The sequence below is a fragment of the Stomoxys calcitrans genome, chromosome 5 (genome assembly GCF_963082655.1).
Source record: "Stomoxys calcitrans chromosome 5, idStoCalc2.1, whole genome shotgun sequence".
NCBI lineage: Eukaryota > Metazoa > Arthropoda > Insecta > Diptera > Muscidae > Stomoxys > Stomoxys calcitrans.
In genome coordinates this window covers 96,629,572-96,650,110 of record NC_081556.1, presented here as the reverse complement: position 1 = coordinate 96,650,110, position 20,539 = coordinate 96,629,572, and the positions used below count along the sequence as shown (strand labels likewise).

Sequence of the window (20,539 nt, the reverse complement as noted above, 5' to 3'; positions counted from 1 at the left end):
ACAACGACTTAAACATAAAGAAAAACTAAATGTTTCGCATGCTCTCACGGCATTTAAACCTACTGAGTAAAATTGTTGTCTCATAAGCGTGCGTGAACGTGAATCGACATAAAAAGTTGTGAGTGCACGCTCAGGCAAGCTCAAGTGAATAACTTTTTTTCTCGAGAGCGTGCGTGAAAAATCACTCACGCGCACATCTCTAGTCAAGACATCTAAGGCACCTCTCTGCTTCAAATGAAAAGGGAAATAACTCAGTCTCTCTCGGGAAATGAGTCTATATGGCAACTATATCCAACTATTTTCTCATCTTGACCATAGTGCGTATGTCAAGGAGTTCAATACAACTCACTGTTACCAATTTTAGCAAGATCGGATATTAAAGGCGCTTTTTAAGGTTCAAGTACGTAAATCGGTATATATAGCATCGAAATCCCATATGGTTCGATATGTACCATATACGTGGGTAGCTTTAGTGAAGCATTTGTGAACAAAAGTACCTCCAATGGGCTCAAGACATTAAATCCGGAAATCGGACTATATATAGCAAAAGCAAAAAAATGCCCACGTACATTCTACCAAGGAAAAGCCCAAACTTTTCACATATTAATGCCATTCGATACAAGTTTTAAGCTCAATGATAAGGAATCTCCTTTTTTAGCCGAGTCTGAACGGCGCATAGTGGATAGAGATAACTCTTTGAAATCCTTAGAACTGAGTTGTTAAGGAGATGATGTGCAAACTTGTAATGCTTGAGTTGTTCCAGACGTCCTTTGGTAGGCCCTAAAAGTTGGTCACCTTGGCATTTCGAAAATTAGTTGGGGTGCCAAATTTTCATATGTGATCCGATTTACATTTTTTTTTTTTTGCTGGGTAATCTGGGATATATTCGACCTTTAAGGTTTTTATACCAACCACCGAAGGATGGGGGTCTATATTGGACTATACCTTGATATAGCACCCATATAGACCGATCCGCCTATTTAGGGTCCTAGGCCCATAAAAGGCACATATATTATCCGATTTTGATGAAATTTAGGACACTAAGTTGTGTTAGGCTAGTCGACATCCTTCTTCAATTTGGCCCAGATCGGTTCAGATTTGAGTGTAGCTGCCATATAGACCAATCTCTCGATTTAAGGTCTTAGGCCCATAAAAGGCGCAGTTATTGCCCGATTTCGCCGAAATTTAAGACAGTAAGTTGTGTTTGACCCCTCAATATTCTTTTTCAATTTGGCTCAGATCCGTTTAGATTTGGTTATAGCTGCCATATAAACCGATCTTTCGATTTAAAGTCTTGGCCCCATAAAAGGCACATTTTTAACCCGATTTCGCTGAAATTTTACACAGTGACTTATGTTAGGCCTTTCGATAACCTTGTCGTATATTGTTCAGATCGGTCTTTACTTCTATATGGCTACCAAAAAGACCAATATTTTGTTCTACAAAATTGAACAATGACTTGAACTTAATAGACCACTCAATATCCGTGTCGAATTTGGTCCAAATCGGACCATATTTCGATAAAGCTGCCCCTATAAATTATGCATTTTTGACCGGATTGTGATGAAAGGTGGTTTATATATACACCCGAGGTGGTGGGTATCCAAAGTTCGGTCCGGCCGAACTTAACCCCTTTTTACTTGTTATTATTTTTTTTTTTTTTTGAATTTAGTCAAGCATCGTATTTTGTGATTTACGAAAGTTTATATGGTTCGATTTCCATTTTGATGCATGATTTGCATTGTCGACAAAAAAAGAAATTTTTTATTAAAAAAAATTATTTAAAAATCTTAATTTTTTACTTTTCTTTTGTAAAGAGGACATCTTGCAAATGCATTTTAAATGAAATGGGAACAACATCTGTTAACTAAAGCTGGTACTATACTTGTATGTACTACAAAATAACACGTTTTTTATCAAAACATTGGAAAAACCCCACGAGTTCCTAAAACGCAAAACCAAGACCCCTTTATTTGGGTTAATGTTTTTATACCCACCACCATAGGATGGGTGTACATTAATCTAGCCATTCCGTTTGTAACACCTCAAAATATTAGGCTGAGCTAATCACCTCCCAGAAAAGTTTCAAATTCAACTCAATGTACCAAATTTCAGTGAAATTAGTAAATAAATGCGCCTTTAAAGGGCCCAATGACTTAAATCCGGAGATCAGTATATAAAGCCGCTATATCCAAGTGTAGACCAATCTGAACCATATAGGGCATGGATGTCGAAGAGCCAAACATAAAAGCCCAGCGAAATCGGATAATATATGCGCTTTTTATGGACCCAAGACCTTAAATAGAGACATCGTTCTATATGGCAGTTATATCCAAATATAGAGAGACCGAGGCAATATTGAACATGGATGTCTAAGAGCTTGACACAGATCACTCTGCCAAACTTAAAACAAATTTTCCCATGAACATTCCATTAAGGAACAGGGGAACTTTCCTCATATCAGTCCGATTAAAGTTGGAGCTCAATGATACGGGTCCTCCTTTTTTATGCCAAATTCGAACGGCGTGTCGCATGGTGGCACCACTTGGTAGAGAGGGTTTAACATGGCAGAATACCTCACAAATGTAGCCAGCATTAGTAAGGGGAAGCCAAAGCTGAAAATGTTCTGATATTCACGTTGGGGTATGAAAACAGGCGTTCGGCGTTATAGGCGGACATGCTAACCTCTGCGCCACGGTGCCCTCCTAATTTCATCATCATCAGGTAAAAAACGCTGGTTTTATGAGCCCTAGGTCTTAAAATGGGAGATCGGTATATATGGAAGCTATACCCAAACATAGACCGATCCAAACCCTATTGAGCACGATTATCGAAAAGCCTAACATAGGTCACCGTGCCAAATTTCAGCGAAATCGGATAAAAAATGCACCTTTCATGGACCCAAGACCTTAAATCAAGAGATCGGTCTATATGGCAGCTATGTACAAATAAATACCCATCTGGGCCATATTGAACACGGGTGTCGAAGAGCTTAACCCAGATACTAAATGTGGCATATTGGTCAATACAAGGGCAATATCAAGATATAATCCTATATAGGCCATCTTCGAACTTAACCTGCCTATGGATACAAAGACTATGTCATGATTTGAACAGGCAGTCATGGCTAGATCATCTTAGATTTTACAACGATCAAGTGCATTAATACTTCATAGAGTAGGAAATGAATATTTCGATGTGTTGCAAACGGAATGACAAAATTAATATACTCCCATCCTATTGATATGAAAATGGCGATTTGAAACTTTAAAACAATTCCTGAAGAACGAATATCAGTGACAACCTCTTTCGGTGCAACATTGTTCGCTGGAGAGTTTCCCGAAAATACGTATTCACAAATAGTGGTTCCTCACTAGACATTGTCCGTTCTGTTCCTCACCAGACATTGTCCATACTGTTGTCTGAGTTCGGAATGTACCCAACAGTAATTGGTGTGGATTATGGGATCTTCCGTAGCCCAAAGACCTGGAATACATCTTCGACGAAGTTGCAAAATTCTATACAGGATTTTTTCTGAACATCATATCGCTCGCCCCACTATATTCTTAGCTCTGCGTTAAAGATGACTCAGTCTTGTCATGCCCTTATGGCTTCCTTCTCACTTAGACCAACTAGTTATGTCGGCCACCATTTTGTTCATGTTTTACCTTTTGGTTTGGACATGCATACTTAAATGAGCCGTTCAGAGTCGAAAAATATCGTAATTTCGACAGTCTGAGGAACATTGTTAGACCGGCTTAGACTGTCATGGCAATAACGATCATGTTTAATAAAGTTTTTGACCAATATTTAAAGGTAAAATTCATTCAGCAACAAAAATCAAAGCACAATTTCAAATGATTTCTATCATTACAATCTATCTTTTCGCTTTAAATCGAACTAGAACTTTGCATTCGACAACAATTAAAATTTGGCACGGGACTAAATAAATTAAATGCAAAGTCATAAATATGAGAGAATTTACGGTGTTCACATTTTAATCCTCCTACGAGTGATAACAGAATAATCTCTTCCAATAGCGCCCATACATATTAATGCAAATATCCGCACCCTAGCCTGAATAAATGTACACATCACATGAATACGGATGTGCTTCTGGTCAACATGTGGCTCCTTCATCCCATCATCATGATCATCATGCACAATGTCACTCAGCGTGTTGTGTTTGGGAGGATGTTTAATTGTATTGCTGCGTATGGATTTCCGGTTGGTCTATTTACTACAGAATATGGTTCACACGCACCGGAATACAGGCAAAAGAGAAAGGGGGAAGTGTACGAGTCTTATATAAGAAAATCAGGGTTTCTGCAAGGAATATTTTTTATTATATTTTATTTTATTTTTTATCTTATTGCATTATACCCTCCACCATAGGATGGGGGTATACTAATTTCGTCATTCTGTTTGTAACTACTCGAAATATACGTCTGAGACTCCATAAAGAATATATATTGTTGATCGTCGTGACATTTTATGTCGATCTAGCCATGTCCGTCCGTCCGTCTGTCTCTTGAAAGCATGCTAACTTTCGAAGGAGTAAAGCTAGCCTCTTGAAATTTTGCACAAATACTTCTTATTAGTGTAGGTCGGTTGAGATTGTAAATGGGCCATATCGGTCCATGTTTTGATATAGCTGTCATATAAATCGATCTTGGGTCTTGACTTCTTGAGCCTCTAGAGTGCGCAATTCTTATCCGATGGGAATGAAATTTTGCACAATAACTTCACCAAGTATGGTTCAAATCGGCCCATAACCTGATATAGCTGCCATATAAACCGATCTTGGGTCTTGACTTCTTGAGGGCGCAATTCTTGTCCGATTGAAATGAAATTTTGCACGACGTGTTTTGTTATGATATCCAAAAACTTTACCAAGTATGGTTCAAATCGGATGATAACCTGATATAGCTGCCATAAAAACCGATCTTGGGTCTTGACTTCTTGAGCCTCAAGAGGGCGCAATCCTTATGGGATTGAAATGAAATTTTGCACGTGGTGTTTCGCTATGACTTCCAACAATTCTGCTAAGTAAGGTTCAAAAAGGTCAATTTCGTGTATAGCTACTATATAAACCGATCTACTTGAGCCACTAGAGGGCGCAATTCTTATACGATTTGATTGGAATCTTGCACGAAGTATTTCGTTATGATATCAACAACTGTGCTAAGTATGGTTTAAATCGGTCCATAACCTGATATAGCTGTCATATAAACCGATCTGGGGACCTGACTACTTGAGCTTCTAGAGGACGCAGTTCCTATCCGATTTGGCTGAAATTAAGCATGACGTATTTTATTACGACTTTCAATAACTCTGCCAAATAGGGTTTACATCGGTTAATAACCTGATATAGCTGCCATATAAACCGATCTGGGATTTTGACTTCTTGAACCTCTAGAGGTCGCAATTATTATCCGATTTGGCTGAAATTTATTATGAGGTTTATTATGGTCTGAATCTTTTTATAGCCTGATACAGCTCCCATATAACTCGATCTCTCTATTTTACTTCTTGAGCCCCCAAAGGCCGCAATTCTTATTCGAGTTGGCTGACATTTTACACAGGTCTCCAACATATAATTTAATTGTGGTCCGAATCGGACCATAGCTTGATATCGCTCTAATAGCAGAACAAATCTTTTCTTTTATCCTTTTTTTTGCCTAAGAAGAGATGCCGGGAAAAGGACTCGACAAATGCGATCCATGGTGGAGGGTATATAAGTTTCGGCCCGGTCGAACATAGCATGCTTTTACTTGTTTTATTTTATTTTATTTTATTTTATTTTACTTTATTTTACTTTATTTTATTTTATTTTATTATATTTTATTTTATTTTATTTTATTATATTTTATTTTAATTTATTTTATTTTATTTTATTTTATTTTATTTTATTTTATTTTATTTTATTTTATTTTATTTTATTTAATTTAATTTAATATAATTTTATTTTATTTTATTTTCTATTATTTTATTTTATTTATTTTTTATTCTGTTTTATATTATTTTGTTTTATTTTTCTTTATTTTATTTTATTTTCGTTTATTTTATTTTATTTTACTTTATTTTATTATTTTTTATTTTATTTAATTTTATTTTATTTAATTTAATTTAATATAATTTTATTTTATTTTATTTTATTTTATTTTCTATTATTTTATTTTATTTATTTTTTATTCTATTTCATATTATTTCGTTTCGTTTCGTTTATTTTATTTTATTTTACTTTATTTTATTCTTTTTTATTTTATTTTATTTTATTTTATTTTATTTTAATTTACTTTATTTTATTTTATTTTATGTTATTTTATTTTATTTTATTTTATTTTATTTTATTTTATTTTATTTTATTTTATTTTATTTTATTTTATATTATTTTATTTTATTTTATTTTATTTTATTTTATTTTTTTTTTTTAATTTATTTTTTGTTATTTTATTTTATTTTATTTTATTTTTTTTTTTTTTTTTTTTTTTTAATTTATTTTATGTTATTTTATTTTATTTTATTTTATTTTATTTTATGTTATTTTATTTTATGTTATTTTATTTTATTTTATTTTATTTTATTTTATTTTATTTTATTTTATTTTATTTTGTTTTAATTTCATCAAAAATGCAAGACGGCAACCCTAAAGCGGACATTTGCATTTAGCGCATTGGTGCTGTGGTCAGGTTCAATACGTTTGCCAATATGTCAGCCATAAAGCATATTGGCATATGCAATTGCGATATGTAGATGCTGGAAATATTGACAAAACGTACGCCAAATTATACGGATGGATAGCTTTCGTTTTTGCCCTGGCTAGATTAAAGGTTTGAGCGACACCAGTTAAATGAACCGTGCAAAAAAACAAAATTAAATATATACACGTAAGGTATTGTTTTTGGGACAACATAATGAAAGAGCTTAAAAAATACACAAATAAAATGTACATTTTATTTTTGCATAAAAACAAGATGTTATATAAATTGGTACATTTGTACACCTAAGGCAGTGTGCTGCTGGCACCATGAAGTATGCATTCAGTTTTTATGATGTATACTATGAAACAGAGCACAAATAAATTGCAGGTCAAATACCCTAGGGGCGTAAGAATTTAAGGCAAAAAAATCAATTGAAGTATTAACTTAAAATTTTGTACCGATATGAAGTGTTATAAAGTTCACACTGGTATATTTGTCAAACTAGAAATGATATTTGGTTTATTGACAGCTTATTAAATTATTTACAAATCAACAAACGCAATTGTTTCTGAAAGTTATTCGTGATGGATTTCAAGCGTAATAGTGGAATCACTATGGGCTATTGTTGGGGAACTGAAACACCTCTGAGTGAACAAAATAGAACCTTTGCCACTTGCCATGGTAATGATAAAAAATTACAAAAACACCAGAAATCAACGAAATCTTCGCCATATTGGTGCTCAAATGAAGAAAAATCTGAAAATATCCCGAGAAAGGATACAACAAATATTAAAAAATGCGCTCAAGGTAAAGTGGCAAAAGGCACACGATCTTACATTACAGTTATAAAAGTTAGCGCTTTCACGAACATGATGAACATCATGTTCTCTGACGAAAATATTAGCCTACGAACGGCACTCGACCTAACGCTTGCACGAACATGATAAACATCGTGTTCTCTGATGAGAATATTAGCTTACGAACGGCACTCGACCTAATTTTTCAGCTCAAGTGATGATATGAGTCGCCAATGCTCAAAGTTAATGCCACTCATTATCGAGAAATCATTTTGGAAACTGCTTTGGAACAGTGGGCAAGCAAACATTTGGGTTGTACATCATGGATGTACCGTTACATTCGGCACCATGACATACAGCACGTGTATAACAAGAATAGCTAAAAAAGTATGTTCCGCACTTCATTTCGTTCACATTGTGGCTAACCAATTCGCCAGATGCTAATCCAATGTACTTGTACATTTGAGCCATTTTGGAGAGCAAAGTAAGACTAATGAAAATTTGGCAGCGCTGGATGCGCTGAAGAAAGTCATTGTACGGGAATGGACCAAAATGACGGCAGATTTCGTTCGTGCAGCTTGCCAACCCATTTTTGACCACCGCAGATGAATACTCAAGGCAAAATGTGGCCGCCCATAAGGAGAAAAAGTGAATGGATTATGGAATTTAAGATTACTTCCATAAATTTTCCCATTTGAATCAATAAATGTTTTCACACACACAAAAATGTGACAAAAGTTTGGGGGTTTAAAACATGTGCCATGCATTGGCTGTATAGTGCAGTTGTCAGACCTATAATACTATATGGTGTTGTGGTTTGGTGGACGGTATCCCAAAAATTAACCTACTGTTCAATACACAGTCGGATCCAAATCATGGTTTTTTTGTGCATCATAGCTGCACTGAGAACGACACCATCTGACCACCATCCACCCTAAAAAGACAGAGCTGGAGTTGCTCACAAGAAGGAAAACGAATGTCGAGTTTAGGGGACCGGTGCTTGATGGAGGGGAACTGCCGCTCTCTCGTCAGGCTACGAGTTGTTCTTGACAAGAAGTTGAACCGGAGAAGAAACATTGAAGGGGAAGTCAGGGGCAGAATGCGCTTCATTCATGTCGCAACTCAATAGGCAGGAGTTGGGGACTTAGACCAAGTGCGATCCACTAAATGCATACTGCTGTGGTTCGACCGATCCTCACCTATGGGTGCCTAGTGTGTCGTCGTGCTCCATGTCGGAGTGCTCCATGAGCAGCGTTGAATGCAATACTTGATCTGAAACCATTGCACTTGTGCGTGTAGTGCAGAGACTGCATGCAGGCTGAGGCAGTCAGGGATATGACGGTCTTTGGATTTCGAGCAATCGTTTGTTCTGTAGAAGGCAGCTGGCGCCAACAAACGTGACATTGGCGACGCGACGCACTATGTGCCAGTCGGATCTTTCTTCCTGGAGATTATCTGCCCGGGGAGGGAGCTTTGATCTGGGGCCCTAAGCAGGGGTTTCATTTGAATTCCTAGGAGTTAGGGAGTCACACAGTCTGTAAATTGATATTGCTTCTATATAAATCAATCTCGCGATTTTTAGTTCTCATTTTTGCTTGAAATATAGGAGATTAACGATAGTATTGATACTATCGATATTTATTATTAAAACTATCGAAAATATCGAATGTTGCAATTATCGATAGTTTGCCAGCTTTACCCTGTGCTGGCTGTTTGGAATGGTGGATGCACAGACTTGACGTGGCCTGGCGCTGGAGGCTGCAGGGAGGCCAAGGCCCTCTAGTCGAGGTTATCTGGAACGAGGACGTCGGATGTCATAGACCTAACCGGGCACTGCGATGTCGGTCGCTAATATCGCGATGAGCTCGGAACGATGGGGCTTTCTGCAGGGTCTGTGGAGATGAGGAGAATTTGGAGACAGTCGTGCATCTGCTGTGCCAATGTCCCGCGTTGGAGGGAAGAAGTCGTAAAATAATGCGAGAACACCTTTAGGAGGCCACCGTAGCGCAGAGGTTAGCATATCCGATGAACGCCGGGGTTCAAATCTTGGCGAGAACATCAAAAAAATTTTTCAGCGGTGGATATCCCTTCCTAATGTTGGCGACATTTGCCATTTGAAAAGATGGTATGACAGCCATTTAAAAAACTTCTCCCCAAAGAGGTGTCGCACTGCGGCACTACATTCGGACTCGGCTATAAATGTGTGAGAAGTTTGCCCCTGCTCCTTAAGTGAATGTTCATGGGCAACTTTGCATTTTACCTCTTCTCTTTACTAAGCTCTCTGCGGTCTTTCGACCCCGAATCATTTTGAACTTCTGTACGGACATGAGATGGCATACTGGACGGCTCTCTAGTCGCTGAGACATTTTATCTCTCTTTCTCTTTCGGTTTTCATGGGCATGTGCATGTCTAAGTACTGTAGTAATCCCTCACCTACTTTCATCTCTCTCTTATTTTATTTACTTCTAGGACGAACACGAACGAACAATGGATCAGGGGTCTCCGAGTAAAGCAGTTGGCAAGTGCGGTTGCCAGGTGCGTGTATTTTAATCTAACCTAACCTATTTTAGTTCTCCGTGGTTACATGTCTCTCTCTGATTGGAAAACAAATTGATGGACTTCAGGTTGCAAGAAACGTTTCTGCAGAAGCTGTGAGAACATCGAAGAAGAGTAGATTATAGAATATCCGCTGTGTACCGTACGGGGTAGCGGAAGGTGTTCCACTTAGGTTAGGTTAAAAAGAGAACGTGGATATTAATTCGCCCCATGACACTATGGACATACACCTAAGCCAGTAATCGGCTTGTTGTGCGCCCCTAAGTTGGTTCATGTCTGGTATTTTGTCTATACCTTAGTGCCGATATCTGTAAGATGCGAAATCCGGCAATGACATAGGAAATGCTCCAACGTGTCATCAACCTCCCCGCATGCCCTACACATGCTATTACTTGGCGCACCGATTAAACATAAGTGAGCTCGTAGCCCTATGTGTCCTGTTATGATAAGAAGGAGTTCAGAATAGCTCTGACCTCCTTCTTACTTCCTTTCCATAGGATTTTCAACGTTCCACCGACCGTTTTTCTGTTCCACAGGGTTGCATGAGCATTCGTCGCCCACGCCCTTAACTGGGACTGCGTCGAACCGAAAGGCTTCGGGTTAACCGAGTTAATTGACGACAGTTCTCTGGCCTTTACTACCAAATCGTCTGATTTCTCATTCCCAGTTACTCCGCTGTAGCCTGGCAACCAAACGATGCGGATCGTGCCATCCTCGGAGAAGGCGTAAATGTCCTTCTTACATCCCAAGACTGTTTGAGATCTTACCGTCCTGGTGTTATTGCTCTTATGGCCTGTTTACTGTCCATAAAGATGTTCATACTCGATGTCCTCGCGTTAACGCCACACCACCTAACGCATTCCGTGATCGCCCGGATCTCAGCCGGCTCGACCGTATTATGGTCAGGCAGTCTAAAACGGGTCTCAGTCCCTAGGTTCTCAATGTAGACCCCCAGGCCCACTCTGTCCTCGAGCTTTGATCCATCCGTAAAACATGATCTTCCAGATGGTAATATTAGGGTTCCGTCAAATTGCGTTAAATTGGCCTACCTTCGTCTTCATCGTGAACAGGCATATATATGTCGTCTCTGGGTTAACATTGAGACATCTGGGTCTAGTTCAGTCATATGCCAGACCCTTAGAATAATTATAAGTTCCACTTAAGTTTCTCATTTCTTTGTAGGCTTGTCTGAACTAGAGAATATAGCATCCATATAATGAAATCGTTCAAAAAGCAATTGTAGGAAAGGGTATTATGTCGTCGGCACCGCCCGACCCTGGCATTACTTTACTTGTTATTTGTAATACATCAATATGTTTATTCAAAAGGTCTTGCAATTAAAAATGCATTACTGTACTCTCAAGTGAAGGGGTAATGCAACTTGAACCTATGGCATGATGTACTTCACATTCAATTGAGTATCAAAAAAAAAGGAACAAACGAACGCATAATTTAATTACTTTCTCCACAAAGTGACATTTCCATTAAATGTGAGAGGCAAAATATAAGAATTATGAAAGCCTCTCCAAAGCCATTACATTTTTCCTTCTGTCATATAGGCAAAAGCCCTTCAAAATTACATTTTAAGCATATCTTCTTTGAGATTTTTGTTTTTTATTTTTTCTTTTTACTTACGGTTTGATTGGTACGGGAACATAGCCTTCAGTACCGGCTGGTGGGTTTTGCAAGGCAGCCAATTTGGCATGGATGTCACAGTACAATTTGTTGTTGAAATTGTAGTAGCCTTGGTTTTTCAAGTTGGTGCCACAAGTGGCGCACTTGAAGCACTCAACGTGCAAGTTCTTGTCCTTGATGCGAACGAAAACACCACTTCAGGGTAGATGCGAATTGATGTGATATCAGGTACAAAAGAGGAAAAAATAAATATATCAATTAATTTTGGTATTTAATAAAAAAAAGAACAACAACATCAATAACAACAAAACAATGATTGCAATTTAATAAAACAGATATGAACTCACTTGGCCGCACACACACACACATACACTCTCTCGCAAGGATTTCTTTTGGGTGCAGATGTAATTGAAATGTATGTATGACAAGAACAACAATTAAAATGGGAAACATTAAAACTAATGAAACGATGATGAACAAAATAACAAAAAAAATTTAATTCTCTAACAATTCGAAGATACACAGTTTGTCTTTAATCCTTTGTTCTTAAAAAAAAACTCCTCATATGTTGAGGATTTTAATTTTGAAACAACTCTTCGCTTTATATCATTGTTGTTAAATCATCCCATTGTAATGTTTGCTACTCAACCCCCACCACATGGGTAGTGTAAACGCAATTCCTATTAACATTTATTCCAACAATTTGTGGTTAATTTATTAAATTAATTTTCCATGAAATTACATGCAGTAGCAGCCCGGCAGTGGCAACAGAGAAGAAAAAATGCTGCAATAATAATGCATTGATTGAAATGAGTATTCACTAACAATTAATTTACGGTTTATTAATCATAATGAGTATTGAAATTGTATATCCTTGAATATGAGTTGCCATACAACCACCCAAGCATATTATTATGGCGTATTAGGGTGGGTAGACAATGAATTGGTTTTGTCTGCAACATAATAAGAGTACAGTTCTCAAGCTATGCACCTAATTATACTAACTGTGGTTTACACTGTAGAGCAAAAATTTCTTTTTTTTAAGAATAATTAAAAATTGTGAATTTTAAACTAGGAATAAAAGGGATGTAGTTTTCCACCTTCTGGGTTATTTAGAAACACAAGATAGCGGATACGAAGCCGTTCCCCGTCAAATGACGAAATTTTTTTTGCAAAAATATTTTTATACCTTCCACGATAGGATGGGGGTAGACGTAATTCGTCATTGTTTGTAACTTGTTTGTAACTACTCCCAAAAAATAAATGCGGATTTTTTAAAAGAAAGTAAATGCATTTTTAATAAAACTTAGAATGAACTTTAATCAAATATACTTTTTTTACACTTTTTTTCTAAAGCAAGCTAAAAGTGGCAGCTGAACGCCGACTATATGAAAAATCCGCAATTACTTTTTGGGCATCCCAATATATATATATATTCTTGGCCGGCATGACATTTTAAGTCGATCTAGCCATGTCCGACCGTTTATCCGTCCGCCTGTCTGTCGAAGCACGCTAACTTTTGAAGGAGTAAAGCTAGCAGCTTGAAATTTTGCACAAATACTTTGTATTAGTGTGTGTCGGTTGGGATTGTAAATGGGCCAAATCGGTCCATGTTTTGATATAGCTGCCTATAAACCGATCTTGGGTCTTGACTTCTTGAGCCTATAGAGGGCACAATTCTTATTCGATTTTGGCTGAAATTTAGCATGACGTATTTCGTTATGACTTTCAATAACTGTGCTATGATTTCCAAAAACTGAGCAAAGTATGATTCAAATCGGTCCATAACCTGATAATGCTGCCATATAAAACGATCTGGGATCTAGACTTCTTGAGCCTATAGAGGGCGCAATTCTTAAACGATTTGACTGAAATTTTGCATTATGTGTTTCGTTATGACTAGTGTTTCGCTAAGACTTTGAACAACTGTGCTTAGTATGGTTCAAATCGGTCTATAACCTTATATAGCTTCCAATTTGGGATCTTGACTTCTTGAGCCTCTAGAGGGCGCAATTCTTACACGATTTGGCTGAAATTTTGCATGAGATGTATTTTAGTTATGATTTCCAACAACTGTGCCAAGTGTGGTTCAAATCGGTTCATAACCTGATGTAGCTGCCATATTAACCAAACTGGTCCTTGACTTCTTGAGCCACTAGAAAGCGCACTTCCTATCCGATTTGGCTGAAATTTTGCGTGACGTGTTTCGTTATGACTTCAAACAACTGTGCTAAGTATGGTTAAAATCGGTCTATAACCTGATATTGCAAATTTTGCCCATGAACATTCCACTAAGGAACAGGGACAAACTTCTCATATATCAATGAGTGCAGTCCGATTCAAATTTTTTAAGCTCAATGATAAGGGGCCTCCTTTTTATAGCCAAGTTCGAACGGCGTGTCGCAGTGCGACACCTCTTGGGAGAGAAGTTTTACATGGCATAGTACATCACAAATGTTGCCAGCATTAGGAGGGGAATACCACCGCTGAAAATTTTTTCTGATGGTCTCACCAGGATTCGAACTCAGGCGTTCAGCGTCATAGGCGGACATGCTAACCTCTGCGCTACGGTGGCCTCCTGATATAGCTGCCATATAAACCGCGATCTGCGATCTTGATTTCTTGAGAATCTAGAGGGCGCAATTCCTATCCGATTGAAATTGAAATTCCTAACCGACTGAAATTTTGCGTGACATGTTTCGTTATGACTTCTAACAGCTGTGCTAAGTATGGTTCAAATCAGCCCATAACCTGATATAGCTGCCATATAAACCGATCTGCGATCTTGACTTCTTCAGCCTCTAGAGGCCGCAATTATTATCCGATTTGGCTGAAATTTCGTACAACAGCTTCTTCCATGACCTTCAACATACATCTCAAATACGGTCTGACTCGGTCTACAGCCTGAAATATTGGGTTGCCCAAAAAGTAATTGCGGCTTTTTTAAAAGAAAGTAAATGCATTTTTAATAAAACTTAGAATGAACTTTAATCAAATATACTTTTTTTACACTTTTTTTCTAAAGCAAGCTAAAAGTAACAGCTGATAACGGACAGAAGAAAGAATGCAATTACAGAGTCACAAGCTGTGAAAAAATTTGTCAACGCCGACTATATGAAAAATCCGCAATTACTTTTTGGGCAACCCAATAGCTTCCATGTAAAGCGATCTTCCTATTGTACTTCTTGAGTCACTAAAGGGCGCATTCCTTATTCGAATTGGCTGAAATTTTACACAATGACTTCTATTATGGTCTTCAACATTTAATTCGATTATGGTCCGAATCGGGCCATAACTTGATATAGCTCCAATAGCATAGCAATTATTTTCTTTTATCCTTTGTTGGTCCAAAAAGAGATAGGGGGGAAAGAACTCGACAAATGCGATCCATGGTAAAGGATAATACTCGGCCCGGTCGCTTTTTCCTGTTTTTATAAAAAATGAAGAAAATGTGTAAAAGTAGTCTAAATTTCAGTATCCTTTATTTTTGCTCGATATGACCACCTTGACTAATGTTATAAGTCGGTCAAAAACGAGTTGCAAGCTATATAAATGTAATGTGTTGATATTTGCCCCGTTTCCGTAAAATAGCTTTCTTCAGGGCATCCACGTCTCTATATTTTTTAGTCCTTTTAGTCCCCCTAAAACGGCCCAAATAGAAAAGTCCACCGAATTGGCATCTGGCGAACTTGACAGCCACTGTGTGGATAAAATGAATATGCGGAGCATGGGTTTTAAGCCATTCTTGGCTTGCAAGTTCTTTATTCGATGGAGTCTTGTCGGTGCGTCTATGGTCTACAACCCAAATGTTCATGTGTCTACGGCTTCAAAACAGCTTTGAAAATGCTACAAATACCATCTCTTGATACAGAAAATTACTTCGGATGGTCGTTCGTAGGATCTTATTTTCGTATGTGTGATCGCTTAAGTCAACATGATCATTTTGGGAGTTTACGAATGGAAACACAAACACTATGTTCATTTTTAGGTGTTTGAGTTTGCCAACAATAGCGGAAGTGATTTTCCAGCCAAATGCGATGCAATAACACTAAGACGCTTGAACTCCATTACGACTACCCAGAACAGTTTAATTTTAAGATGTTAAGCATCTCGTTGGGAGATTTTTAAATACACTCAATGTGTATTAAACTGCCACAACGAGCATTGCATCAAGGATAATCCATTGTCCGTATCTGCCGTTTGACCAGAGAGAAAGCTCCCTTAACCTCACTGTAATGGTTGTAATACAATGTCCAAAGGCGTTAGGTGTGGCATTAAATTCAACGTATCAGATGATATCGTTTTCATTGGGGTTGTGATGCACAAAGAAGCCATCCCTCGCATCTCGTTGAATAATAAACAGTTAATGGAATCTTGCAGCGCCGTCCACCAGACCACAACACCATATAGTATTATAGGTGTGACAACTGTAGCATACATTTTAGGTACACGACACGCGGTTGACATTTGTTCGTAGTCAATCAAAAAACGAGTACGGTATTTTGACCCATTTCCGCACAATGGCTATATTCAGGGCATCCATACTGGAAGTAGGCCACCGTAGCGTAGAGCTTAGCATGTCCATCAGAAAAGATTTTCAGCGGTGGTTTTTATCTCCTAATGCTGGCAACATTTGTGAAATTTCTCTCCAAAGAGGTATCGCACTGCGGCCGTTCGGATTCGGGGTATACCAGTTTATTGACCCATTCAGATCATACTCGGCACTGATGTTGGGAGTCAGAACAGATGTTCTTGTGCCAAATTTCAGCCAAATCGGATAAAAACTGAGGCTTCTAGGGACTCCAAAAGTCAAATCCGGGGATCGTTGTGTATGAGGGTTATATCAGTTTATAGATCGATTCCGTTGCTGATATAAGAAATCAAACCCCAAATCTTTGGGTCAAATTTCAGCCAAATCGGATGAAAATTAAGGTCTCTAGAGGCTCAAGAAGTCAAAACGCGGGATCGTTTTATATGGGAGCTATATCCAAATCTGAACCGATATGGCCCATGTATCATCCCCAAAAACCTACATCGATAAGAAGTATCAGTGCAAATTTTCAAGGTTATAATGGACGGACGGACCGGCAGACATGGCCAGATGTCAAAACTATCAAGAATATGTATACTTTACAGGGTCTCAAGTCAGTATTTCGAGGTGTTACAAACGGAGTGACTAGATTAGTATACCCCCCATCCTATGCTTTATATAAAGGTGGGGAGTCTTGATAGAACGTCCTTAGGCTACGATGGAAATGTTTTGTGTGCCCACGGCTCCAAAAAAGTTTCAAAAATTGCTCAATTGGTAAATTTTTCTAATCATAGAATACGATGGGTTTAGTGTAAGATAGTGTGTCTCTTGGAACTTGTAAGGCTTTACTTTGAGCTGTTGCCAATACGACGAGGAATTTATTGAATTCAATCCTTTACTCGCAAAACCATTTTAGGTGTTGTTGCAGTTTTTTTGACCACCATTACGTTTGTAAGGTTATCAATACTATTTTATAGATTTCTGGTGTGATACCCACCCATTTTGTTCACTTCAAGGTGTTTAATGTCGCCAACAATAGCCGGAAGTGATTATCTAGCCAAATATAAGGCAGTCACACGAAAACGCATAAACTCTATGGGAAATAATTTTTTTTTCACATAAACTCGAAGCAAATGCTTTTGGTAGCTTGTAAACAATATGATGAGCTGTCAATAAAACCAATTTCATGTAGCTGTCATCTTTAGTTTGGCAGGTATGCCAGTGTGAACTTGCAGCTACCCAGTTACATCTTCCATACAGCTTCAGGCTTCCTTTTAAGGCTTTTTCAATTCATCCAATTATTTTATAAGCCTCTCTCTCTCTCTGTAGATTTCTTAGTTCTGTGGCGCCCTTGAGGCTTTCACTTTATGAATACTTTTCAGTTCAGTTAACCATTACCATATAGTGAAACAAACATGTTTTTAAATATCGTATTTCTCGAATTACAGATATTTGACTGAAACCTTCTAATACAAATTCAATCGTTTATGTTAAGTTCATATTGCAACCACAACCCTATTGTATTTGCTTATATGAGTAATGATGCATTATGAGTTGAAATTTTATAAAAATCTCTGTGGTCGCATATGCCTGTCGGTCTGTCTGCCAGTGCGTTTGAAAAAGTTTCCGACGCACCGATATTTATATGCGTTTATATTTTTGCATGAAAAATATTATCAATTACATATTAAAACCTTCATGAATATAAACAACAACAAGTTATGACCCTTTTATATGCAAACACAAGGGAGAATGAGAACAAATATTAAGGTGAAGTAAGAAAAAAAAAGTTCGATATATAAAAAGAAGTATTTTTTGATGAAATGGTAACTACAATGATGGAACACCACTTCATTCATTTGAAGTGGACTAACCTTGAAAATGCCTGGCTAGAAGACCGAATGCATTATCGATTGTGGGTTACACAATAATTGCAATGGGTTACACAATGTTGTTTTAAATTCAGAAGTTGTAATGGCATGAATAATGTTGCATCTATCGTTCTCCACACAAAAAATGATCAAACAGTGCAAAACGTACCACTTGATAGTTCATCCCTGGATTGATTACTAAATGGATGTAAACAATGTTTTGCCATGGAAGCTGCTATCACAAGTCTGAGATCGCAAAACATTTTGAACCTTTAAGTGATCCGTTATATAGAAGTTGTTGTAATATCTTCTTCAAATTGATCAAAAGTAAATTTTCTGTTATATCAACGTTTCCTAGCTTCTTACAGTTGTTCTGTAAATTCCAGTGGTATCTCAATCTTATCTTTTTTATGCCAAAACCACCTTAATGCGAAATTCATACAAATCTCATAAAGATTTGCATCTCACCTCAGACAACGTAATAACGTTGCTGCCTGCATATCAGTTGGAGAATGGATGTGTGCTTGGCGCCTCCCCTCATAACGAGAATACTTTTGATATCAAATCACACAAACAAATATGAATGCATGAGTGTCTGCATAAAGCCCATACGCCAGAAATATTGGTCATAAAGTCTGTGAGCAAAGTTCATACAGTAACAGACTTTTAGTAGTGGGCAGACAAATATAAAATTTACACATTCACATTTGGTATTGACAAAGGTGGCCTTAGCAAAAATTATGGAGAAGCGTAAGAATATAAAAAGGAGATATGACCATTTACTACATTGTGGTAAGAAAAGGTAATCGCAAACAGAAGTCACAACATTGACATATGTTTCAGAGCTAGTTAGACTCTTCACATGTTGGGGCAATCGGAAATATACCAACCTTAGTAAATAGAAACTAACAGGAGGCACATTCGTATTTTCCCATGAACATTCCATTAAGGAAGAGGGATACTTCTCTAATATCAATGAGTTTAGTCCTTTTCAAGTCTTAGCTCAATGAGGGGCCTTCTTTTTTATGACCGAACGAGCGAGTCCGAACGGCGAGCCTCTCCAATTGTGGGAGAAGTTTAAACATGGCTGGACTCATAAGAAATGTTGCCAAATTCTTACAATTATTGGATTTGAACACATGGATTCGGCGTTATAGGCAGACATGCTAGCCTCAAGCCAGAGGTACTGGATGTAAGTAATTTATCGGAGAATTTTAGCACAAGCATATGTGACTGGAAAGTCTTCAACGACTCATTTTCTCTGACTATCATTACATTAGTTCCAGCATTTCTGAATATGCTGCACCACACCATGTGCCTTCTCTAAACCAAAGGAAAAAAGTATCGGTCAACATACTACCGACCAATCCTAATATAAGGTGATGAAAACTGTGAAGAACAATGTTATATTGATAAAGCGCAGAACTCGCTTAGGTCTGAATATCCTAGAAATACACCATGGAGGCCACCCTAGCACAGAGGTTAGCATGTCTTCCTATGACGCTGAACGCCTGGGTTCGAATCCTGGCAAGACAATCAGAAACAAAATTTTCATTGGTGGATTTCCCCTCCTAATGCTGGCGACATTTGTAAGGTGCTACCCCATGTAAAACTTCTCTCCAAAGTGGTGTCGCACTGCGGCTCGCCGTTTGGACTCGGCTATAAAAAGGAGGCCCCTTATCATTGAGCTTAAACTTGAATCGGACTGCACTCATTGATATGTGAGAAGTTTGCCCCTGTTCCTTAGTGGAATGTGCATGGGCAAAATTTACATTTTGCATTTTAAAACCATGAGGCAAACCATGACCGTCATTTCGTTCTGCAGATGGAAGGAAGAAATTTCATTCTAAGTTTCTTTAATGGCATGAAAAGCAATAAGAGCACCACGGGACACGGGACATAAAGCTGAGTTAAGGGTGAGTTCAGAAAGGCTCATACAAATTTTTGCCTGAACTTCTGTAGCCATGTGATATATTCCGGAGCCTTATGTTACAAAAGATTCTAGCCTCCATAACTATAACGATAGGTTCCATTCGAGAGACATAATATGTAGGAAACACTTGAACTATTACTGGATAAACTTACTCTCAAAGGTATGTCTTTAAGGCTTAGTTATGAAAATGCAAGGTTAAGTCAAAAAATACTCAGAACAAATCCTAGACTTTTCTAGCTTACTTACTCTCAAAGGGATGTCTTTAAGGCTTAGTTATGAAAATTCAAGGTTAAGTCAAAAAATACTCAAAACAAATCCTATAATTCTCTAGCCAAAGCTCTTAGGCATCGTAAGATTCTAATCTCCGTACATATTATGGTAGGTTAGATTACAAAATCAGAATGTCTTGTAAGGAACTAAACTACCCTTGAACACACTTTTGGCTATTGCCACTATGAACACTATGCGGCTATTTATATGTCACTATGGATATACAACCTGGCCAGTATTCG

The 20,539-nt window shown here is 37.6% G+C and overlaps 1 protein-coding gene across 1 annotated transcript in view; it reads right to left on the bottom strand.

Moving 5' to 3' along the window:
* The window catches only part of LOC106089457 (PDZ and LIM domain protein Zasp), a 538,225-nt gene that overhangs the window by 66,402 nt on the left and 451,284 nt on the right, over positions 1 to 20,539 (bottom strand). The window contains exon 9 of the mRNA XM_013255315.2: positions 11,693 to 11,887. Within this exon, the coding sequence (XP_013110769.2) occupies positions 11,693 to 11,887 (195 nt within the window). The remainder of the gene's footprint in view (positions 1 to 11,692; positions 11,888 to 20,539) is intronic.